General features: G+C 36.6%; 1 protein-coding gene across 18 annotated transcripts in view; it reads left to right on the plus strand.

Moving 5' to 3' along the window:
- Positions 1-26,284, plus strand: part of GTDC1 (glycosyltransferase like domain containing 1) — a 422,749-nt gene that overhangs the window by 190,151 nt on the left and 206,314 nt on the right. For all 18 annotated transcript variants that reach the window (XR_009403155.1, XR_009403157.1, XR_009403156.1 and 15 more), the window contains 2 exons: positions 264-431; positions 3,823-3,996. Coding sequence is in view for 6 of the 18 variants with exons in the window: in XM_059394349.1 (XP_059250332.1) it covers positions 264-431; positions 3,823-3,996 (342 nt within the window). In the remaining 12 variants the exon portion in view is untranslated. The remainder of the gene's footprint in view (positions 1-263; positions 432-3,822; positions 3,997-26,284) is intronic.

Genomic DNA, 26,284 nt, shown 5'->3' on the forward strand with positions numbered 1-26,284 from the left:
CTCTTTCTTTCTTTCTTTCTTTCTTTGCATCTCTCAGTAATGGAGCTGAGAAGACCAATGAGATTCAGGGCTTTTATAGTTCTTAGCTTTTTAAGAGATGAAAATGTAGAATGCTGCTACATGGTATTAAGGCTTAACTATTGATGTGTCCTTGTAGGGGATGTGTTTTTCTTGGGTTAGGAAGAGGGAAAAGGGGAGAAAGGTGAAGGATGACTGCTTCAAGCATGCTTGGGACAGTAAACTTTAATTTCCTTGTTTCCTAGGATCCTCTTTGCAAGCTCAGTGTTGAACCTGACTGAATTGGTTGCCCTTCGGCCTGACCTTGGGAAATTGAAAAAGATTCTCTACTTCCATGAGAACCAGTTGGTATATCCTGTTAAGAAATATCAGGAGAGGGATTTCCAATATGGATACAACCAAATTCTCTCATGGTAGGTACAGATTGTGTCATTATATTTAGTCCTTTGCCCCTGTTTTCTTTATAGTTAGCTTTTAAAATTTGAGACCTACTGTACACTTATTTTAAAAACTCATTAAAGTAGGTGTGTATGTTTAAGTGTATCTTCTGTGGTAGTAATTGCTTGTGCCTTTGATATACTTTGAGATATATATATATACATACATATGTATATATGAACAACTAATCTTTTTATAAAATATACAAATGTAATAATATAATTATATGTTGAATTAGTTATCTATTTTCTACAACATTCAAAATAGAATCAAAGTGTTGACAGAGACCTTCTTCACCCCTTGATTCTATCATGTATTGTTTAGGGGATACTTTTAGAAAAGAGCCAGTTAGTCTATTATCATTTACCAACCACTTTCAATATATCCAGCTGAAATCAAGTTAGAAATTTACACAGGAAGAAATTAAAAATTAAAACATAATAGAGCAAGGAGTTTTAATCCTTTTTTCATATTATTATTATAAGAGAAAACTATGGAAAATGAATCTTTAGGTGGTTGGGTTTTTTTCCCCTCATTGAATCTTCTGAAATTGCACAGCCTTAAAATACCATGACATTTCAAAGGTGATGGTCCTTCTCTGTTGTTACTTCAACAAAGTGTATCTCTTGAAGCTTAGTTAATGAAAGAAGTTAATAACAACTCTGAAATGGCTTTGCGATTGGATCCTGCTCACAGAACTACAACAGTCAAATAGAATCAGGTTGGCCATGATTGGGTACATCTTACTCACCTTTTTTAAATAGTTCCATTAGCAATTGGGATTGATGATGTGCTTAAACAGGCTCCCAACTCTTACAAGCATATTCCATAGTTTAGTTGACTTAGAAAAACAGCTCTATGGTGATATTTCTGTGTTTTGAGCATTTCGTAAATGTTTTCCTGCCATCATTTTTACAAGCTGCTTCAGTCGTGAAGTAGCAGCACTATCAAAATAGAGTGGAACTGCTTCACGTCAAATGTCTCATAAAAACACAACCATTTTAAAATTTCATAATAAAATTAAAATACTTTATTTTATATTGAAACAGAGAAGGCAAATATGTTTTAAAAACAAAAATAAAATCATTTTGTGCTTTTATCAATATGGAAAACATTTGTAATATTCCTTTGATTTCTTGAATTAGCATCATTCTTTTCCTCTGATAGTGTGTGTTTATTACCCCTGAGAAATAACTGGAGAAAAAAATTCAGTCTATTTTTCCCTTTATGGGTGGCTTTAAAGTTAATGGAAGTTATACCCACTCATATCGGAGAGGAAATGCATGAAAAGAATATTTTTGTAGACTGTCTTGAATCTTTAATTTAGCATAGAATGGGTTTTTAAGAGTGTAAGTAGTTGGGTTTCATGCCTTATGAGGGCAGATATCTAAAAAAATTTTAGCTCATTGCCCCTCATCTCTGTATTTTATAAAAGATTGTTTTTTCTCAAAAGGAATGAGACTACAAAAGCCTGTACATGATTTTCCGTCATTGCTCTTCTCAAGAGGGTAAACTGATTGACAAGCTCAGATAGGAAGAAGTAGACTCGATTACTGGTTAGACTCTTTATGAGAAAAAAATAGTTTGCTGTTGTCCAGAGGAAAAATAAGAGTGTCAGAAAGCAGTCCCGTTTCACATTCTCTTTGAAAAGTATGAGTCTTGCTTCCTCAAATGTTTCTTTAGGTTTCTTGCTGACTTCTGCTTTTGTTGGCACTGTTGGATTTCTTTTCTTGACCGAGTGGCAGTTAAGGACCTCAGAGGTGACTGACATAAGCACTCACCTTAAATAGAGGTTTCACTTACCCTCTGACTTATGAACACATGTTGTAACTGTATATTATGACCTGCGGGTCGCTATTACAATATGTGACATATGGTGAAAACAGACTAGCTGTAAAACATCCTTCAACTTTTGGTCTATTATTATATTGGCTTCCTTATTGCTTGCTGATGTGTCAGCACTTCTGTGACATTCTTTTGTATTATCGGTGCTGTTATCACCCCTACCCCCAAATTTCCACTAGGTTGCAACAACAACAACAACAAAACTTATGTAGAGAAAAGCGGTTTTGCAGGAGAGGCATAAAGGTGGCAGTTCAACGTTCCTCTTGTAGGCTTTTCCTTCTGCTGTGTATTAACAACAGGAACTTTGGCTGTCCTCAGTAAATGGAGTATTTGCTATGGTATCCCTGTTCTGTAAGCTCTACCTTTTCATGAGTGTTTTGCCGTCTTACAGGCTTATATGTCTTTTCCATTTCCTTGATTTATCAATTTTAAGGTGAAATAAAACTAGCTGCTATTTGAGCTTCTATATCTTCTCACTAAAGCATCTGTGTGTGTTTTAGTGAGATCCAGTGACACTGAGACACTGAATCATTGCTTAAACAAAGAGGGCCATTTTAAAAAATCAAACCAATTATTTATTAAATCAGTTTTTTGACTCATGAAGGGAACATACTACATATTCAGTTTTGTCCAGGTTGCCCTAAGTTATCATTTGTGTTCATTGGTCTTCAAGAAAATGTTAGAGGCAGTTCTGAACACTGTGGACACATGTATGCCACCTAGAATTGGTTAATCACATTTCCTTATAACAATGTGTTTCAGATTACTTGTATTTTAAAAATATTAAAGGGAGGAATACAATCTTGCCATTGAAAGTAATAGATAGTATTATATTTATTTCATTTAATTCTGAAGGTCCGCGGTATTGTGATCCTTCTTCTCCTTTGATGACCCCAAATACAATATACTAGTAAAATAAGTTATTTATAGAGATCCCATGTAATCCTTCCTGTAGAATTCCAGAACTTTAAAAAATCTAGTGGTTTCTTAAAGCGAAGGTTAAATAAGAAATCAACTTTTACAACATGTTTAAAGGTATGCTTTTGTGTGAAATAGCTTTATCTGAACTAGTCTTCTTGAAGGTACTGAAAAGTTCGGCAGATGTCCTCTTGTCAGCAGTATGATATAAAATGGTGTATATCACTGACATAAAAATCCAACATGGGTATGTGGGCCACAAAGAAGAAGGCCCTGCTGTACTTAGTATCGCTGATGATGCAGAAAGTCCTGACACTGCAGAAAAATAAACATTGTTTGATACCTCATAAGATCCCAGTACATCATTTAATTCCTCTCTTGCCTTTCCTCCCTGATGCCAGCACTCTAACTTACCGTGATACAATGGGAACGAAACGAACTTCTCTATTAGAGGCCATTTAGTAAATACTGATGGGAAATGCAGAGTTCTTTGCAAACCCAAGTACAGTATAAACCCTGATCAACACAGAGGTCTTGAGCTTATAAAAACTAACTGTGCATGAGTGTGGGTTCATCATTTGCATTTATCCCTTTCCTTTCCAGCCTGGTGGCTGATGTGGTGGTGTTCAACTCAGTTTTTAATATGGAGTCATTTCTCACCTCTATCGGAAAATTTATGAAACTGATCCCTGATCACAGACCCAAGGATCTGGAAAGCATCATCAGGCCCAAGTGCCAAGTTCTTTACTTTCCCATCAGGTTTCCTGATGTGAGCAGGTCAGTATGTTTGACTCCGTTTTTCAATAATGTGTTCATAAATTATTTCCAAAATGTATAGAAATTTGTGGTGTTCTTGCCAATTTTAACTTTTCAGCATAAGCATGGTTAATTAGAGAATCAAGTTCTATTTCAAACCATGCTGTGATTTACAAACATTTTAAATAATCATGTGTTTTGATGATCCCTGAATGGTTAGTTCTGATATTGAGTTCATCTTTTCTTCTCTGATACTTAACTGGTTTCCTCAAGCAAGCTGCTTTGGCTTTTTTGACACTTACTGTTTTGTTTCTTTCTTTGTTGTTTTGTTACAGAAGTCATGGTCAAGCATATTTCTCAGCCTTTGCATTCAGCTTATGCCCATGGGTTTATATGTATATAGCAACGGTTCTAAGTAAATCAATGGTAATTGCACTGCTTGGGTTACTTTCATTTCCTGTGTTATTTTCTTCTATTTTTTTCCCTCTCCTTTTCTTTTTTTATTATTTATATTATTATTATTTTTTTAAAGATTTTATTTATTTATTTGACGGCGGTCACAAGTAGGCAGAGAGGCAGGCAGAGAGAGAGGAAGGGAAGCAGGCTCCCTGCCAAGCAGAGACCCCAATCCGGGGCTCAATCCTAGGACCCTGGGATCATGACCTGATCCAAAGGCAGAGGCTTTAACCTAATGAGCCACGCAGGTGTTCCAATTATTTATATTATCTTAATAAAGAGTTAGGTCTTCTATATTAGGTTACAAATGCACTTAATTGCCATTTCTCTTTCTCTGTTACTAAGGACATTTTTTATTACCCTTGTTGCTGGGCCCGCCCTGAATTAGCAGTGGATGATGTGGCTCAAAGGGAACATTTTCAAATTCCTTTTCACTTCTGATTAAACCTAGCAAAATGGTTTTTATTACCAGTAGGAATATTTCTCCCGTGTGAACAGAAAGTTTACTTCAGTGGGACTCATACTAGTCGGGGATGCTGCTGTTTGCCACTGAATATGTCCTTAAAAAGGGTTCAGGGACAGCTGTTTCTTCCCCATCGCTGAAAGGAAGGCAGGAAACAATTTAATGTCTATGCATGTTATGCAGGAGGTCAGCATTACTCTCTGTATTCTAGATTTACTGAGTTCACCCAGATTTTGCTGTGGAATCAGTAGTCCTCATCAGCACTCTTAATGCTGATTTATTTGAGTGTTTACTAGTTAGTATTTCATTGAAGAAAAATCTGCCTAATCCCAAATCAAGTTAGTGAGTCATAAAATTTAAGTTAGACAACCTTGCCCAAGTCTTACTTTATGGAGTTCAGAAAGCAGAGGCCCAAGGAAGCAGAGACTGGCTTGTACTCACACTACTGATTGTCACAGACTGGATTAACGTTTAGACTCCATGGTTCTTTGTTCAATTTTCTGTTTACTGTTCAAGCTTCCTATTGCTATAGGTCATTTGGTAAAAATACTTAATCATTTATTTGGAGTTTCGACAACTGTCAGGCTAAAGGAAAAAAAGATCAAAATTGATTTTCAGTTATAGATGCATATGTATATGCATATATAATGTGTATGTATATATGTATGTATGTATGTATGTATTTATTTGTAAGTTTTAAAAATTTATTTGACAGAGAGAGACACAGCGAGAGAGGGAACACAAGCAGGGGGAGCGGGAGAGGGAGAAGCAGGCTTCCTGCCGAGCAGGGAGCCCCGTGTGGGTCTTGATCCCAGGATTCCGGGATCATGACCTGAGTCAAAAACAGGTGCTTAACGACGGAGCCACCCAGGTGCCCCTATCATGTGTATTTATATGTGTAATATGTGAGATGAGAGAATTTCAACTTTCCGGAAAATACAATTGTTACACTGTAGACCTATGATTAGTTAAAACATAGTTATATTTTAGGTCATATTTTTAAAATATGACCTTTATTTTTTTGACATTTTTTAAGATTTCAATATAATGTACACTCAAAATGTACATCTTTAATTTAGTAGGTGGTTATACTACATCTTAATTATTACCACTATAGAATTCCAAATACATAATATGTTTTAAAATTTATTTGCATCTGATATATTCCTACAACATCATATGTTTTAATACACCTGTGGCAATTGAATAGTTTATTAATTTGGACTATATTACCATAAATAAATCTAGCTAAATGGAAAAAGGTTAAGAAATATTGTGGCCAAGATAACATTCATAAGCAAGGTCTTAGCCCAGAGTGTTATTTGAATTATTTTCAAATGGTAATTTGCTTTATCCAACCCAAACTCATATAGTGTAAGTAAGTGATTATTTGCATGAATGACAATCATTCTAATGCCTGCAGTCTTAAAAGAGTATTATTTTGTTGAGATGTTGAAAAATATTTAGTAATTCCAAAGGCAACATAACCAAGATGATTAAAAAAAAAGAAGAAGAAGAACTTTTGAATGCTTCTATCTTTCTCTTTGTACAAATATTGTTTGTTCATGGCAAAAAAAAAAATAAGTAAAAAAAAAGTAGAAGATATAATTAAATTATTAATATAATATGCTATAATAGTGTATACTATAATGGATATTAGTCAGAGAAGGAGAACAGCTGTATTTCAGCCAAAAAATATGAGGATTTCTAAAGTTGTTAACAGTTAAGATTCAGAGCATATCAGTCACATAGGACTTCAGTAAGATGACTTCGTGGCAACTACTGTTACCTATTACCCTTCTCACTCCTCACTGCCTTGTCTTTCTCAAAGACCAGAAAAATTGTGGCAAGAAAGAATATCACTTGAAACTATCATTACATGTATTGGGGGCACCAGGGTGGCTTAGTTGGTTAAGAGTCCAACTCTTGGTTTTGTACTCAGGTCATGATCTCAGGGTTGTGAGATCGAGCCCTTTTAGACTCTGGGTCAGCAGGGAGTCTGCTTAGGAGTCTTTCTCTACCCTCTCTCTCTGTGCTTCTCCCCCTGCTCATACTCTAAGTAAATAAATAAACAAATAAATATCTCTTTAAAAAAAAGAAATTATCATTATATGTATTAAATATTTGGGGATGGAAAAGCTTTTAAACACTGGAGGCGTACATACATGTATTTGAGTCTTGACAGCCACTTACCAGCTCTGTGACCTGTATATGTGTAATGACCCTGAACTTAGGTTCTTTAATATTACGATTATATTTACATATCACCTATATAGGCATTGTGTAGTGACTAAAGGAAATAATGCAAATAAAGGAAATGCAAATAAAGGAAACACATGCAGAATGCTTAGCATAGTGTCTAGTACGTGATAGCCCCCCGCCCACCCCAGTAAAGACTACTTCATCATATTAATTTCCCCACTCCCATTGTTATATAACCTAGCACATTTATTGCCACCTGAATATAAAGTACTCTCTAACTCTCTCTCCTTTCTTAATCAGCACATTAAAATACAGAAGTACCCTGCCAAAGGAGCGGCCCAATATAAACAAAGAGGTTCATTTATTATTCTCTGTATCATTCTGACTCAGTCTTTGGGCCTCATAGGAATCTACCATCCATTGGTGGGGCCAACTCCTTACTTTGATTTTTTTCTTGTCCCAATTTTCCTCCTTCCTTCTTGAGCTCAGCCTCCATGTTTGATCATTATTATCCTTGCTGTCTTACATATTCTCTCAGTTTTTTTGCCCTTTTCCTTAATTTGATCAGGAGAAAAACCTCCAGCTGTACTTGATAGTCTACCCTAAATGCACATGGTCCTCCTGAGCTGCCTGGTAAGCAGACCACATTTCCCATCTACTAGATAACTAATCATGAGTTTTTCTTGCTTTGTAGACTTCTGATACCAAATATTCTATCTTCACTGAGAAAATAGCAGCAATCGGCAGAGAATTTCTATATGCTGCTACCACCGTGTCGGCTCATCCACACACTTCTGGGTGCATATTCTTTTTCCTTGTACCCATTAATGTGGATGAACTGACTTTGCTTCCATGTGAGGCCTTTGCCTCCACGAGAGTCCAGCCTTCTTGCATATCTAAGAACTACTGCCCTAGCAATTTGTCCTTCTCTGTTCTGTACTATCAGTTCCTGTCTTCTGGGTCACTATTAGCATTAAAAAAATGCTATTTGTTTTACATCTTTAAAATTAAAAAAGCCATTTCTTGATTCCACTTATCCCTTCTGCTACTGCCTGTTTTCCTTCTCTCTGTTAGTAGCAAAACCTCCTGAAAGAGTTTTTATCTGCTCTCAGTTTTATTTCTACTGTTCTCTCTTACAGCTACTCCACTGAAACTGTTTTTGTTAAGGTTACCAGTGACTTCCATGCCTCTCTAAATCCTGTGGTCAATTCTCGGTACTCATCTTGCTTAACATATCAGCAGCATCTGACACACTATGACACATTTTTCAATTGTTTTCTAGGACACACAAGTTGTTATTTTTCAGGCTTGTTGCTGGTTTCTCATCATTACCTTGGCTTTGAACTTCACACTGGCCTTTGACACTCTTAGCACTTAAAGCACTGATGGAAGAAGAGTCCAGGATTGAAAGAAGAAAAAAGAGTCAGGAAGTCAACACTGAGAAAATTGTCCTCTAGAGAAGAGGGAAGAGGGTCTAAGAAGATGGCCAGTAGTAAATTCAGAGAAGTAAAGTTAGATTATACTTTTGAATTTGATAAATAAAGGATCAGTGATACCCCATCCTGCATTCTATTAAATCACAGAAAAGTTTCTTGTGTTCTTTCTAGTAGCCAGAGAAAGTTAGGATGCAAGTCTAGGTGAGATCTTTTTCCTGTCTGTCTGTCTGTCTGTCTCTGTCTCTCTCTCACACATACACAATGTGTATACACACACACACACACACACACACACACACACACACAGATTCTGCTCCTCACTTGTGGATGAAAGCACCAAAGTTCAGAGATGTTAAGTGTCTCCTGGTAACCACACAGCAAAATATAGACAGAGCAAGGACTGGAACTCCTATCTCAAAATCTCCATCCCATGCTCAGCCCACCACTTATTGTGAATGCAGTTTCAGAGGTCCTGATTATCTGATTTCTCAGCTGACAGCAGATTAGCAGCATCACATTGGGGGCGCGATAAAGGCAGGCTCACTGACAGCAGTAAAAAGTGACAGCTGACTGACAGCTCGACAACAAGGGAGGAGAGAGATACACTATTAAAAAAAAAAATACATGAGAAGTGAAAAAGCGTAGCAGCCTGGAGCCATTCTATGGCAGGGTAGGCAACTGCGCAGGTTGAAGAACCCTCGCAGACGTTTCTCCACGACTGTACAGCTTGTACATCACAAGGGTGACTGTGAGGCATTAAAAAATGATAGCCAGTAAATTCTGTGTCAGATGGAAGGAAATGCATAACTCACTTTTGGTAGAAATGATAAACTACAGCAAATGAAGGTAGACCTCGTGCCTCGCTCTAGGATATATGGGAGCCGTATGCACTGAAAGGAATACAGTAAGCATCTAAACCCTTCCCACTCAGTGGTAATATCTGTAGGCTTTGGTGACCAGAGAATATTTCAGGAAGCTGTTTTTTTAGATGTTCCTGATTGGAGCCATTTTGTGGGCCAAATCTCCCTTTGTTGCCGGGGTGCGTAGACTGGCTCCTTTGGTCCTGAAGGTGTCTAGGCCTGCCAGATGGTCAGTGGTCAACAAGATCGATTTTGCAATATTAACACCATGCTTTAGCCTGTTTGGGTTGCTGTCACAGAATACCATAGACTGGGTGGCTGATCAACAGCAACAGTTTACTTCTCATAGTTCTGGAGCCTGGAAAGTCCAAGATTAAGGCTCTGGCAGATTTGGTGTCTGGGGAAGATCTGTTTTCTGTGTCTGTGCTGTGTTCTTACATGAGGGAAGGAGCGAGGGAATTCTCTGGAGTCTGTTTTACAAAGGTACTAATCCCATTGATGAGGAATCCATGCTCATGATGTGCTTATCTCCCAAAGTCCTCGCCTTCTAATACATACGGGGGCAGAGTAGGATTTCAACACAGGATTTCTGAAGGACTACAGACATTCATCCTGTAGCATGCCAGAAGATAAATGTGATCTTGAGACTCGATGAGATGAAACTCCTGACTGGGAAGCCTGTGCTGTGTTAGAGGGTATAGGTTATAGATTGGAAATTAAGGAAATTTCACTGTATATATCAAGAAGGCAGATTTCCTGTAGAACTCCATGTGCTGTTGGTTGTATGATGGAAAGAATAAAGAAAACAGTCTTACAGCCCGCAGAGCCAGACATTGGCTAGAGGAAGCCAGTATTTTCCTACTCCAGGTCATGTAACTGCCAAACAGGCAATGCCTGGTACAACTTAGGGGATTTTATATATCCAGGCCTTGTGTGAGTCTCATTCTAATGAAATCAGAACATCAGAGGGATTTGCAACTTGCTTTCTGACAGGGTCATCTTTAGAAGGCAGAGTTAACCATAACAGCTAACCTTACTGATTCTTATTTTAGCCCTGCATTGTGCTAAGCCTGTTAGATGTATTTTAGCATTTTGTTCTTCCAACAATTCTGAAAGCTATTTTCCATTTATAGTTGAAGAAACTCAGCCATAGAGAATGTAAATAACTTTTTGCCTACGGTTGTACAGATAGTAAAGGTAGAACAAGAAATCAAACATTTTTTTATCCGATTTTACAACCCAAATTCTTACCATTTTTTTTCTTTATTGCCTGTGTCCCCAAAAGATGTTCAGGTCCCTGGTACTTGACTCTGACCATTGAGGAACAAATGATTTATAAAAGAGAGCTGACAGAAATATTGAATAAAAGGAAGCACGTCATGGTAATGTTATGAAAGAAAGGACTCAAGGCTTAGAAAGGAGACTTTTAAAGGGTTGAAGTTTTGAAAAAGAGGATACCTGAAGAGGAATGAGAAATTTTAAAAAGGAATACCAATAGTAAATTGGAGCTAGGCCAAAAGAGGCAGAATGGGAAGAATACATCATCAAAGGCACAGCTGTAGTCTCAGACCAATATTTCATGTATGAGAAAACCGGTTTTTTTTTCCTATTTGTAAATATATCTCATTTACTCAAACTCTCTTCCCTTATAAGGTAGCTTATGGTATGACACCTGTCTTATCTAAGCATCACGTTAGATGTTTAGGATGGAGTTGAATATGTCAGCACATCCTCACATTTTTTCCATCTGTTTCCCCTACAAGATCCGGTACTGAGGGACCATTCATGCTTTTCATAGAACGAGATGATCCCCACTCCCGACAAATCGGATCGCACAAGAATGTATATACAGATACGGTGAATTACAAAGTACTGTATCTTATCCTTGAGAAAGATCAGGTCTTCCCAAGAAATTCCATCAGGAACTGAGGAGGGAATATCGAAGTGGGTCTCAACTGCCTCAAACAGCATTCAGTTGGATTAAAGGTGAAGAGAGATAAAGGCTCAAGACTGTCAACTCCTGATACTTGTATGTATTTATCATGTGCTTGCCTTCTCAGTGCCATTATATGGTGAAAAAAGCTTAAATGTCTTTATTATAGTTACACATAATTGATGTAAACAGATCAAATATATGTGTTTTCAGTGGAGACCATAATAAAAAATCTTCCGTTTATTTTTTAATGAAGGGATGAAAGGATGGTATTTCCTTAGGAGTTGGGGTTTGGATTTGGAGCACACGAGGAATGTATACTTTAGATGGAAAAATAGGAGCTTTTTCTGGGGTTCGGGTTTCCATTTAGTCACCAGAGAGAATATCAAGTATCAATCTTACCGTGATCAATAGAGAAGAATTTCATATGCTTCTGTAATCATTTTTCTCTGTATTCCTATTTTCCACAATACTGGATTGTCAGAATAAACAATAGTAGATTTTACCTGTGAGTTTCCTCATTTCATTGTAGTTTTTGTATCCTAGGGACAGGAATTTATCTGAAAAGCAAGCATCTCTGCTTTCCTCCTTCTACATTTTTGACAGCAAAGGAGAGAGGAAAACAATGTTGGTCATTTGGAGTAATCTCAGTTACAGAAACCCTAACAATTTCTTTACGTGTTTCTCTCCACCTCTTCCATGTAGCTGAAATGTAAAGCCAAGACAGAGGTCTATGGACTTCACTGTAACTATTTTAAAAACAAAAATGGAGAATTTTAAAAACAGTGTGAAAACTTTAAATGAAAACTCTCAGGCTGTGCAAACAAAGGCGAGGAGCCTAAGGGCTTTTTGAAGAATTCTTATTAAAAAAAAAAACAACACTATTTTACATTGCAAAGCAGATGTGTCAGAAAACAACAGCAGATCTGTAATTTGAGAATTCGTGGATTGATAGGACAGAAGGCAGCCCCCGTGGCTCCCCACAGAAAACTTTGTTTTCTGGGGTCAAGAGTTCTGCTTTTGGTGTGTGGGGGGGTGTTGCCAGAAAACACCTTAATCTTCTTACCACATGTGGTCACATTTCTCAGATACATTGAAAAAGTATTAGTCAGACATATTAATAAAATACTGCCTTTGCTCTATGAAATAATGAAGTGGGTACTGTCTTCTTGAATATTAATTTAGGTTTGAAGTAGGAGAAGAAAAGTTTTGCTTTTACAAATTTAAACATATCCATATTTGCTAACAATTATTTTGGCTCTTCAAAATGAATGCAAAAATGTGTTTCATTTGAATGTCATTTAAAAAAATTTTTATAGAATCACTCTACTAAAAAAAAACGTTTGATAAATCATTCCAATGTTTAACACCACTCACTTTCATGAAATCTCCTTTATATCTAATGCAAATCTTTCATGCTGTGTTATATTCTAACCATCTTCCTCTTACTATTCTTGTTAAGAAAAGAGTTTGGCTTCATCACACACACACACACACACACACACACGCAGAAAATTCCTTTGTTGGCCTGAAGTTACAAAGAACAAACTCTTGTTCACTCAAAATGTATTTTTTATGAAATTATCATTCATGTTAATGCCTAATTACTTGTGATTAGATTTCTTTTCTCTCCAATTTATACAATAACAATAACCCCACCCAAAAGAAGTGCTTTAAATTCAGCTGCAGCAGCAGCAACAAAAACTATCCTTTTATAAAATGATTTACACCCGTTCTCAAGTATAGAGAATGTTTGGCTTCAGACATCAAAGACTTGATGTCCATTATTTTTTTTTTTTTTTTAAGTTCCTCATTGTCCTGTTCAAAGTAATCTTGGAGGCAAGAAGCAAAGGTGACAGATCAGGGGGTGGAGAAATAACTAAAAATCAGAGAACATGCTTAGCCAGGGACTACATCATCCCTTCAAAAGGAGTCATGCATGGAGCAGGGCTTCTACAAAATGGGGATGGATGTCATTCAACAAACTCAAGCCATCGTTGAAGGGAATTCAGCAAAAGGTCCACTTAGGATCTCTTCTCCTCAATGGGCTTAGAGGCCATGACTGAGCTTCCTGTAGCATAATGAATGATCATCAGTGTAGATCCATCCAGGCTAGAACAATTTGTGTTAGATATTCTGTTCATTACATGAGGGCTATGTACAATGCATGTTGTTAGAAAGAGTTCAGATAAACCACTTTGATGTTTAAAGGATCAAGCTTTGGTTATCTTCCTAAAAAGCACTTACTCAAATCATTCCATTTGGGATAACGCTGAATAAAATGTGGGAGTCAGCAGAATGGTGTAGAGCAATCTGGTTTGTCCTATATCACTTACTAAAACTGCTCAGCCTAATGCAAATCACTTAACATCCTATAACTTAAGTTTTCCCATCTGTAAAATGGTAATCAAGTAGGACCTACTTTTTAGATTTATTATGCCAGTTGAGATCATTATTACAGTGTGCCGACTGAGCTCTGTGTGTACAACCTAGTCATGTTCAATAAATGTTAGTGATTTTATTTATATTCCTACCATCACCATTTTGGTTATCTGTTTCACAGGCTTTTTGATAAGGTCATCCATTCAGTAGGAGTCCAACCTCAAAAGTGAGGGGGAACAAAATTTTGAAAAACCATAATGATTTTATAGAACATCCGAGGATCTGAAGTTTGCCAGTAATTCAAATAAGGGTGCGGACTGTCTTACATCCTATCAATTGGCATAACCGCAGCGCCTGAGCGGGCATAAGTTAGCAGTGCGTAAGAGAGAAAGGCACGTGGGCTCTTTCCACATCTGCCTGACACCTGTGATTCGTGTGCATTCCTGGTGGTGCTAGAGTGTGGAACAGCAAGTGGGGTGATCAGTACAGAAGTCATTGTAGTTGTTCAGTGTTCCTGTGAAGAATGCTGGGGAGTGTTTTAGATCATTTTCCACTAGAAAACAAACTAGCTGGAATGTATCATTCAGCAGTAAACTGCCAGAGTAATTTCTTACACAGGATAGCTTATTTGCACAGAAATTCCAGATAAAAGACTTCATAGGAAATTCCTTAAAAATTTTTCAAAGTAATGCAATAAAATATACTTAACAGCAGTTTAATTCTTTGAGGTTTATTCATGCCTTCTTATCCCAATGTTTATTAAAAGCTTGCTATTAATATGGTAAATAGAAGGTATTCTAGGATATAAGGATATAAAAGACAGGATCCTTAATCTTAAGAGCTTTGTAGAAATGATAGACATAACAGGTATCTTTAAGATAGGGGGGAAAAAAAAAAGCAAGTGCTTTTTATGGCATTTAACCTGGGCGTTAAATACTGACTCAGTTTTGGGCATAATAATAGTGGCTATCATTTATCAACTGCCTTTTCTGGGCATGCACTTCATGTATATTACTTCTAATCTTTACCAAACCCCTCCAAGCTAGGTACTATTATCCTCATTTTACAAGTGGGAAAAGTGAGGTTTGGAAGGTTAAGCTTGCCGGAGATTGTACAGCTACTGAAATGGTCTGGCTTCAGTATGCTGCTTCCATTTATGTAGTGTTATTTGAAAGGAGAGTAGGTTAGGGTACATGCAGGCACACATTATGGAGAGAGAATAGTTATAACCAGATTTATGGTGGTGAATGATCATTGGGCCTAGAAGAGATTAATTACCTTTGACTCAATTGGGCAAAGAGATAGGAAGGTTAGAGATGGGAATTTAAGATGAAGAATTTGGACTTTAGCCTGTCATCGTTTGGGAGCCTTGTTAGGTTATGAAATAAGATAATTTGGTATTGATAAATACAGTATTGATGGGAAAGGAAACGGAAGCAGAGAAACAGTTTTAAAAAATATTAGACCAGGTTATTGAAGACTTGAGCTAGGAAAGCAGCATGCAGATGACGAGGAGGACATACACATAAATGCGCCAGTTGTAGACTTGGCAAGTTGACAGTGGCAACTGGATGGTCTTGGATAATCTCAGAATGTTAATTATAGTAACTAGGAGAATATCTGTTCTATTGGAATTAAGAAATAAAGATGGTGAATTCTGAGTTTTATATGTTGAGTCTGAGATGTTGGCAAGTCATTTAGATGGAGCTGACCAGCAGGAAGTGTCTACTTATCCCAGTGTCATTATTTAGAATGTCATGTGATTTGTTATACCAACCTACATTTCTAGACATTTTGGTTGGATTTGCTCTTTCCTTTGACACACTGGACAAAGCTCAAATTTATTTTTCCAAGTAAATCCAAGATACCTGTTTCTTGTCATTTGTTACCATCTTATAAAAACCGAGTGCAGAATTTGTAAAAATATCAGATCTTTTGAACTCTTTAGTTCTGGATAAGCAGGAATTTATTGAATTACTCCTTCCTTTGTCTTCTCAGAGTTCAGTAACTGAATCACTTCAGTCCCTCTGGGCGAGGAATCCTGAGATGAGTACTATATAATGAAAGGGCAACGTGGTGCAGTGCCTAAGAAAATTGACTTAATGTTGGGCACAGCTAGATTTCACTACCACCTTTTCTGCTAACCACTTGGTTGATACTGAAAAAGTTTTTTGATCTTTCACACCTCATTTTTCCCCCCTCATCTTTAAAGTAAGGGTAGTAATAACAGTCTCATTGGGCTGCTGTGAAAATTAAATGAGATACAAATGTAACATATTGTTAAAATGCTTGAAACATAGTGAGCATTAAATAAATGGTACTTGTTACTATTATTGTCTTTGATTTGTGTGTTCATTCTCAAAATATCTTTAGGTGCTTTCATTAACCTCTATGTAACTTATTTAATTTTCTCTAGCATAAGAACTTTGTCCCAAGTTGTGGTCCTGTATGACTTTAGTTGTTTTAGAAGCAAGATATTTGCTTTATGTCAACTTAGAATTAAAATAATAATAATAATAATAATAATGATAATAATAATAATGTTTCCCTAGTCTTGACTTATCTTTACCATGTTAACTACCAAAATTCTACTTTGAAATATTGCTAAGAATATTAAATCCAAGTACTATTCTGTATGTGTGCTCTTGCCATGTAAGCTGTGGAGTTTCTGTACTTTGGGCTTATTAAGGTAAGTTGTAGACCTTTTTGACATCTAACAAGGTTTGTACTAACAAGTGACTATCTGCAGAGGTACTTCTGGAAGTGATTAGAAATCATAAGCTTTCCTTAAGTTTGGTTGTTTTGTTCTTACTATATTTGAGTCAGTGTTACCTACAAATTTATTTTTATCAGTAAGTATTCCTATGAAACTAGTTCTTAAATAATTGTCACTTTTTGCTTGGAAGATTCTAATTTTTTGTGTCAGTACTATTAAATATGGAACTTGAAAAAATTAGCAGACACAATAGTGAAAATTCAACTTAGGAAACCTAGTTACAATTCTCTTTAATTAAAGGTAAGCTCATTAGTTGCACAAACACTTGCCCTTCATTCAGTCCTACCTGTTGTTCTAAGCGCTGAGATCTTGGTCATTTTCTTTAGACAGCCACAAAATGAGAATGGTAGAAGTTCTTCTCTTATTTTCCCCTTGGCCACACACTAAGATTCATACATAATTAGTGAGCAACAAGAGAAGAAAGAGCAATTTAACACCTCTTCTCTCTTATATGTTGTTTTTTCGTATATCCAGGGAATTATCTTTCTTGTTTGAAATTCAGTGTCCAGTCCATTGCTTCCTGTTCCTATCAGCTAACTCTAAGTTCATGAGTATTGACTGCCGCTGAATTCATTTGCATTTGAGAACTGATGTATCTGTTTGGGATATCCATCCCATTCAAACCCAGCGCAGATGGGCTCTATAAAATATCAGCCGATACCCTGAACAGACCCCGAGATTCTATGGAGAGAAGGAGGGTCTATTCAAAACCACCACATTTCATTTTTATAATACCAAAACTCATTTTCTAACACCAAATCCTAAAGTGTATGTAATAATTATTTTCTGCTAATTGAAGAGGGAGGTTATGTCTCAGTCGGTGAGAATGGATTTGAAAAGAAATAAGCAAGAGACGATGGGAAAGTAGACTATTCAGGATTAGGTGATGAGTTCTGTTGGAAATAGAAGACAAGGGGGAGAATGAATTCAAAGAAATGTCTAAGTTTTAAAATTGTTGTCCTCTTAGCTGGAATAGGGAAATCAGAGAAAAATATCACCCACATTCAAATGCAGACAAATTTGTTTTGTTTTCAGTTTTAGGCAATTGACTTTTTCTTATCAAAGAATAGACTCAGAACTGAGAGAGGACCGAAGTGGGGGAGGGTGGACCTTTAGTGATCTTGAGTCTTCTTCCTTCATTTTGCAGGTGGAGAAACTAGAGCAGAGAGGATTTTACTCCAAGGGGTTAGAGCATCATTGCAGCAGAATCACAAATTAGAACAGCCAGTTCAAAAACTTCATGAGATTATTAGAAATGTGCAGCCTGGGTTGTTGGTTGTGTTTGTAGTTAGCAGGATAGGGTCAAGCAGCACTGATAAAACAGACCAGTTTTACCAGGAATATGTGGCGTCCAGAAATTTCTCAGAAGCATCCCAGACACATCAGTGGCATTACTACTTGTTGCCGCTTTACACTGAAAATGTCCAACTCTTTCATCTGTAGCTTGTTTTGAGGTTAAAATGCTCATTGGCCAACTCTATTTGCTTAGAACATTTTTTGCTTTTCCAGCAAATACTGAGCTACTCCTATAAAAGTTATTCTAGGAATGAGGAAGAGGAGTTTACAGCATTTGTAACTCTGAACCTGAAAATCATTTTGATTATCTCCCTTTTCTGGGACTTGGTATCACAATTCTGAGTGAACCAATATTATATACAACTATCAATTTATTTTTTACATTTTTTATTTTTTATAAACATAATGAGAACTATCAATTTTTTAATGCTTCCTGTTTGCAAGTTTTGTTATAAATTACTTATCCCTTATGATTAGAAAATTTTCTAAACTTCCCCTCCATGTTTCTCATCGGAAGATATTTAAAATTTCCATAGCGTCATGGCTTTGGTGATAACGCCTGTTCTGCCTCTTCTTAGGGCTATCAGGTGAAACCCGCTTTTTTTTTTTTTTTAAGATTTTATTTATTTATTTGATAGAGAGAGTGAGAGAGCACAAGCAGGGGAAGCAGTAGAAGGAGAGGAAGAAGCTGGCTCCCCACTGAACAGGGGGCTGGACCCAGGGATCAATCCCAGGACCCAGGACCCTGGGATCAGGACCTAAGCCAAAGGCAGTCACTTACCCGACTGACTGAGCCACCCAGGTATTCCTGAATCCCCCTTTTAATCTGGAGTCCTGTTTCTATAGCTAGCTGATGTCCTGTGGGTGAGCTGATGCTCTGGGTAGTTAGGTGGACACCCAGTATGAGAGGGAGGAGGGTAGGTGGATGATAAGGTAGGCAAGATCATACCTACTACTCTGTTGTATTTTATCAATTTTAATTGCCACTTTCAGATATCTGAACTGACCTTTAGGGGTTGCCGCCTCAATTTCTGAATCTTTTGGTGATTATTTTAAAATGTAAGGCTTCATTTACTCTGATGTGTAATGCACTCCACTATAATGTTTAGTTGTGTCTTTTTTTTCTATCTCTTCTCCCATGACTAATTTAATTCACAAAAATAACTTTTTATAATCTAAGTCCTTAGTTACCACTTTTAAAATACTTGGATATCCAGCACACTTTCCTGCCACTTATGGTTATTTTTCACCTGCTCTGTTTTGCTGACTTTTTATTCCTCTTTTTTCTGTCTTTGTTATGTTTTAGTTTACAGATACTTTTCAGGGTTAGCACTTGTGGAACGGGGCTCTTATGGTCAATCAAAGTTGATGTAACTACATCTCACTTTCTAAACAGAGAATCAACTATTCATGTCATTATGTGCAATTGTTCAGTGCTTGGCTGGGTGAAAATCTGTTTCTGCTCATGCTTGCTGGTATTTCTTTAATACCTCATGGATGTGCAGGTTGGTTGAGAGTGCAGAGCTTCTACCTGAAGGTAGAGAAGTAAGCAGTAGTATGGTAATGTATTATTCATTATTTTCTGAACGGAGGAGGTATGGCTCAGATGTCTGTGGCGGGAAAAGGCTAGCCTGGGATTGTATAGTTTACTCCAGACAAATCTGTAGCCTAGGTAACACACCCAGAACTACCTGTGAGTTCAAAAACCTCTTAGATTCAGAGTTACTGTTTCTTGTAGAGAGCCTTCCTATTTCTACAAAAACAGATTGCATTAGAATTATGATCTTTCAGAAATACAGTCCTTGGGTGATAAAGCATCATGCCATGAAACGTGTCTGTGGTATCGAATTGTTTGGCCTGTATTAATAACGTCTGATGATACACATGGCCTCAAAAAATGTGATTAATTTCCCCTAAAAAAAAAAAAAAGCCAAACAACAATTATAACCAGGTTGGTACATCATAGCCTCAAGCAGTGGTTTTCAACATTGGCTACACATGATAATCACCTGGGGAGCAGTTTAAAAAATAAATAAATAAATAAATAAAATCTTGTTGCCCAGATCAATTAAATCAAAATCTCTGGGTTTGGGACCTAGGTATTGGCATTTTTTTTTTTTAAAGTTCTCCAGATTTTCTACTCTTTATCCAAGAACCCTTGACCTTAAAGCGTGTCTGATAACTGATAGCCTGTGGATGGTCCATGCACCTAAGTAGCCTCTCTTGGTTGTACCATGACATCCTTTTCAGTACTGCAAAAATGTATGTTCCTGTCTGCAAGTGTCCCCAGGCAATCTATAGTAAAAATTCAGTGTCTTCATGATAATGAATTTGTAAAATTCTCTGGCTGTCCTGATGAGAAATAAGAAAATGTCAAAAATTGTATTTTATCCTTGATCTCTTTCTCCATAAGTGTTGGCATTCCTCCATTTCCCATTGACTTAACGTTCAATTTTTCTCTTCACTGTTTTTCTTGGGTGACATTGGGAATTTTTACCATCTGATGAAGGCAGATGTATTTTCAAATAAAAATGTCTTAAGCATTTGTTCTTCCTACTACTCCATTCTTTGGCAGAATATTCATATAGTTGATAAATAGTTTGCTTTCTTTAAATACCTTTTCATATAATCTCTGTAGCATGTTTCATGGGTATTTTAACCTAGTTTTATGGTTTTTCATGAAATAAGGTATTTTCTAAATATGTTATGCTGAATTTAACTGAAATAAGTGGTTGTACTGTATGCCTTTAAAATGATGATGATATCTTGCATTTTAGGGTAACACTTTCATCCTGAAAGATTTCAAAGCACACTGCGAATGGTTACAAATTATACAGTGAAGCAGTCACCATACTAGAGTGAAGCACGGCAGCTGTTTAACAGCTCACTGCAACACCAAACAGCAGGTTAGGATAGGAAGTGAAGAATAATACTGGATTCACTTGAAAAAATTGCTAGGGGGGTGAGGTAAGCAGAATGTAATTACCTAAGTTGGAATTTATCCAGGACATAAGGCTAACACCTCCAGTCTTAGAAGAGAAAGCTCTGATTCTTTAATAACCATGTACATGTATCTGAATTGTAAGGGTGCTTCTGCCCTCTCGAAACCACTAGCGTATGCTCTAGCAGTGTTCCAACTGAGACTTAAAATGTAAAAACAAAAACGAAAACAACAAAAATTCTTGCAACACCCACACGTTCGTCCTAACTTAGAGATGATAGATAAGTGTCTATTTGTATGCCGTCTTTGGCTCCTAATGGCTGTTTTGGGAACCTGTTTAGGACTTTAAGGCCATATTCTGAATAAAAAAAAGAAGTCCTTGGTAGATTAGTGATGTCTGCATAGGAATGGGAGAAGTAGCACTTACACCTGTACTGTATTTTTGTCAAACTGGCATTTGGGCATAGTGGCTACTTTCCTGGAATGATTTAGTTATACTCTTCAATTCTTTTCAAGGCTTCTGATTTTTTTTTCTTTTTTTTTTTAATTACTGCTGTAGACATAGTTAAGTTTTCCTGAGAAAGTTTTAGGAGAAAGGGATGTCGACTGTTTTTTAGTAACTGTCATTGATGAGGTCAGAGATAAAAAGATAAAACTTTCAGTTAAAAATCTCAAATCAAAGAATGTCCAGCAAAGGAAGCGATTTGATGTTAAGGTTGGTTTTCATTGGGAAAATAATCCAGTCAGTGTCTTGGGGGAGCAAATAGGAATTCAGGCCAGGAACACAAGAGAACAGGAATGTGTTACTAAATCAAGGTTTTGTATTTATTTATTTATTTATAAAGATTTTATTTATTTATTTGACAGAGATACACACAGTGAGACAGGGAACACAGCAGAGGGAATGGGAGAGGGAGAAGTAGGCTTCCCATGGAGCAGGGAGCCCAATACGAGGCTCGATCCCAGGAGTCTGGCATCATGACCTGAGCTGAAGGCAGACGCTTAACAACTGAGCCACCAGGCGCCCCTAAATCAAGGTTTTTGAAAACTGGAAGGCAGAATTTGGATTGTTTGAGGAACCTAGGTTAATAGGGCCAGGCAAGCCACGGGTCCCAGATCCGAGAGCAGCACCAGGGATAGCTCCCAGTGAAGGTAGCTTCTCCTTGGTTCTTTGGTTCTTTCATTTTCAGCCCTGCCCCTCAGTCTAGCATATCCAACTCTGTGGCTTAGGAATGCTTGTAAAATCAGGAAAATGGGTCCTTTCATCCTGTTAATTTTAATATTAGTAATAAGTCTATATTATGATTGAGGTAGTGCATAATTTTCACAGATCTTATTTAATATACCTAGCCTTTTGTGTTAGGTATTAAACTCACATTTGTGTATGAGAAGATGAAGATAAGTAATTTGCCCATAGTCACAGTTCAGAGAGAGGGTAGAACCATGAATCAAGAATTTGATCTGTCTGGCTCCAAAGTCTTTATTCTTGAATGTCTTCCACGAAGTTACATGAGAATAAGATCTTTTGGGTGTCACTTGCTTCTATAAAGTAGAATGACCCTAGGGACATCTGGGGCTTTAACACAGTTGAGAAGGAAGTTTAAAATGCCTCTAGTAACAGGGTAGGGTATGGATAATTTGTTTGTTCTTCTGTGCTTCAAAATCATTACTGATAGAATTGGTAGAACTTAGTTCCTCCTTTTGACATGATGGAAGTATTCAAGCCAAAGAACCACGTGTCACTGTGTTTAGAGAGTTCCTATGTTTCTGTGAATTTGGTGAAGGTGACCTGTAAGTTCCTTCAAATAAAGCCTGTGATTGTTTTGATTCTAGGTCTTATATCTCTGTTGTGTTCCCTATTTTATTTTTCTCAATAGACACTGGTATGAATTACTGTAAAATACCTCATTACATTCTGATTTAGATAATACAGAACCTTAAGCTTGCTTTTTCAAATGCCCGTACATCCAACATAAAAATTAAGTATTTAGAAATACAGTAGTGTTCCCTGACTCTTCTGAGCAGTTGATTTCCTTTTTACTCTTAGGAATTTCCAGGGAGGAACTCTAAACTGTTTTTGGTTATTTGTCTCACTCAATAAAACAGGCTTGGTCTAAGGAATCCTTTAAAGCTTTAAATACAATAATAAAATATCCATTCATTTGACAAAAGTCCATTTGGGGGAAAAAAAAACAAGTTTATTTAGTTGTCTACAATTTAAAGTAATTTTAATATTTAATATTTATAATTTTAATATTTAAACAGGAATGAAAATTGAATTTTACATCTAGGTCTTATAAGACCAGTTTATGCCTGAAACAAATTCAGATATTTAGGTTATAAAATTCCTAAAACTGCCTTATAATGGAAGAACTGACAGACCTTTAATGGTAATGCCATTATATCACTTTTAAAGACTATGCAGGTTATCTAATACCTTACTTTTATGACAGAAAAATAATATTCTGTCCTTATAAGAACAATATAGTAATATGACTGGAACAATATAGTAATATAACTTCCGGGAAGGTTGAGGAAAGCTTATGGAGACTAGCTGGATTCTGTTTTCCAGAAAACATTTTTTCCATGACTTTTCAGTTAGGCTATAATAGTAGTGTGCCCAAATCTACTTATACGGCTTTAAAATCTTGATAGATATATAATTTGAAGGTTTTAAAAAGTGATTGAGATGCAGTCTAATGACTTATATGGTATGCAAAAAGAGATATGAATCATTCATTTTATAGGTTCTATTTGTCTTCTTTTTAGAGTACATTAGCCCTAGGACTTGTGCCTGTGTGTGAAATCATTTTGGGTATTTTGAGCTGTTCCTATTGTCTTTTGTACTGATTCTTCAAATGTGGTGGTTTTCAACACTGACTGTGTATTCGAATCCTATGGAACTTTTAGAAATCCTTAAGCCCAGGCAGCACTCAATCCCAGTCTGAATTTCTGTAGACAGAACCTAGACCTCACTACATTGTGAAGTTCTGAGGTTGAAAACCACAGATAAAATACACAAAGACTTAATAAAGCATTTCTGTCTTGAGATGAAAGAAAATGTCCATTCTTCTGATAGAAGGGTGGTGGCGGGATGATTATTGAAACTGTAGGGGTGGCCACATAGGTCATAATAATAGGTAAAATATAGTCTGAAATAGAATGTCATTGAGTATTCTTTTCTTCAGCAGTGACTTAAGTGAAACACCTAGACAAAGATATAAAACACCAACATTTCACCTGGCCACTTGTGCAGTTTTGTTGTTGTTGTTGTTTTTTGCTTTCTTGACTTCAGCTGCTAGCCAATCTTATGACCTGAATCTTGATGATTAATAGCTCTTATAATATTTTCTTAGCTAGTGTAACTTCAATTGAAATACTTTTTCTTCTAATGCCTTGCCCCTGTAAAATAGCACTAAACTATTTTTCTCAATAAATTCTACTGACACATGGTCCCACAGATTAATTATAAATTGCATAGAAGTACTGCTCTTTGTCAGTTTTAAATGTGTAGCTTTATCTTCTCTTTCTCCTTGTCTTTCCAGGCTAAATGGAATTAGGAACTTAAAGAAACCTGGTTAATTTGGAATATATTCCTATTCTCTTATTTTAAACAATAGTGTCATTAATTTTCATCCTAGACTCTTTGGTTCCTCTATTATTTTCACTGTTATTATAATTTAAAAAGAATCATCTCTATTTTTAAAAAACCATTTATTTCACAACATTGTATAAACATCTTTTTAGGGAATAATTTTCCTCAAATGCTGTTTCTGCTTTGTTTGTCTGTTTTTGTTTTTGTTTTTATTTTTGCTTTTGTTTTAACCTGGTGGGCTTTCTCCACAAATTCAGTTCCGAATACCAGATATTTTTTCTTTCTCCTCTTCTTCCTTCCTCTCCACTCCCCCTTACCCTCCCCTCTCCTCTTTCTCTTCCTCCTCCCTCCCTCCTCCTCCTCCTCCTCCTTCTTCTTCTCAGGAGATAATGAAGCGGGGAAAGGGTATCAAGAGTGACTTAGACAACCCTGGAAATAAATGTCGGGCTACTTTGCCATGGGTACTTTAAAATAACCTAACGTAGATGAAAAGAATAACTTAAGGGCTTCAACCATTTATCATGCAATTATAATGCTGGCACAGCTTTGCAAAATATTTCCTTGCAGGGTTTCATAGACATTTAGCAATAAATGTCTTTTGTTAAAATGGTCTTAGGTCCTATAAAGCCAAGTCTGTATTCCAGGAGAAATTCTTTTGCAGTTATTTAATAACGTTCCTTTCACAATGCCTTCCTTCTCCATACTTTTTGTTCCCATTGCAATACTGGTATCTTTGACCAGAGGGTAGAGACAGTGAACACTAAGTCTTAGCCGTTCCCTCTAAATGATCGAAAAGAAAGAAAGTATGGCCTTGGAGGGTTATATTTAAGTATGGGAACTATCATTATTATTGAGATGCTGACCCAGTTACTGACCCTTTGAAAGAGGGCGAAGTAGGATAGGAAAAATGTGGGAAAAGCAAATTGGTTAGACATAACAAAGACCTTGACTGTAATCCTGATGAAACAGTGTAGTCATCAGTAAATGGCAGAGCTGATTGTCTGTTTCTGTGGCTTAGGCAGCTCTTGGAATGGTATGATTTAAGAAGTAGCTGAGAGGATTCTAGCTTTCCTCTGAATATCTCTAATATTTCCTGAAGTTGTGCCACCAACTAGAATCCCTGTTTGGAGTTGGAGCATGCTGATATTGTATATAAAATTTTGTGGGAATATGCATATGTGCATGTTTTTTTGAGAAGATCCATAACTTTCATCAGAGCTTTATGTATCCATAAAGATTCTACTTAAAAGCAGAAGTCTGTAGTATAGTTTTTATGACTTAGTGTGAATTTGGTCAAAGTGATTTCTTTCTCCATACCTTATTGCAATGTACTCATTGATTTTTTTTTTTTTTTTAAATCAGGGTGGAGATTGGATGGAGATTGGAGATTTCCTAGCTAACCTTCCTTCTGTTTTTATAGATAATTAACTCTGAGATCTAAAGCTACAACTTAGATATTCCATCCCCCAAATCTTGTGTTCTTTCCCAGGAAGTTTTAGATAAGAGGTGAGAACAGATCTGGGGCAGTCGGAGGTATGAGAGAGACCTGAGGCTTGAAGTACATACCTGGAGGGAAGATGATATACGTTTAGAAGTCTTAGTGAGTGAGGTGGGCCAGAGGTAGCAAAGGTGACATGCAAAAGAAGGTAAAAAGGTAATGTTTTTCACAACTTTTGGTCATCTGATACTAGAGGGAAATGGAATTATAGTCCTAATAGATCTTTATTATAGCCACGAGTGTTAGTTTTTTGTATTTTGTTTTTGTTTGTTTGTTTTTTTGTTTTGTTTTGTTTTTTTGCATTCTTTCGTAAGATTTTTGGAGATTTATTGTCATATGACTTTCCAACCCTTAACCATCTGCTACTTAATATCCTACTGACCTATAATAACTGTAACTTTGTCAGTTTTCATGTTGAAGCATTCAAAACCACTCAATGCCATTTGGATTTGTGAATTGATTTTATATTTT

Source organism: Mustela nigripes, chromosome 3 (assembly GCF_022355385.1).
Source record: "Mustela nigripes isolate SB6536 chromosome 3, MUSNIG.SB6536, whole genome shotgun sequence".
Classification (NCBI taxonomy): domain Eukaryota; kingdom Metazoa; phylum Chordata; class Mammalia; order Carnivora; family Mustelidae; genus Mustela; species Mustela nigripes.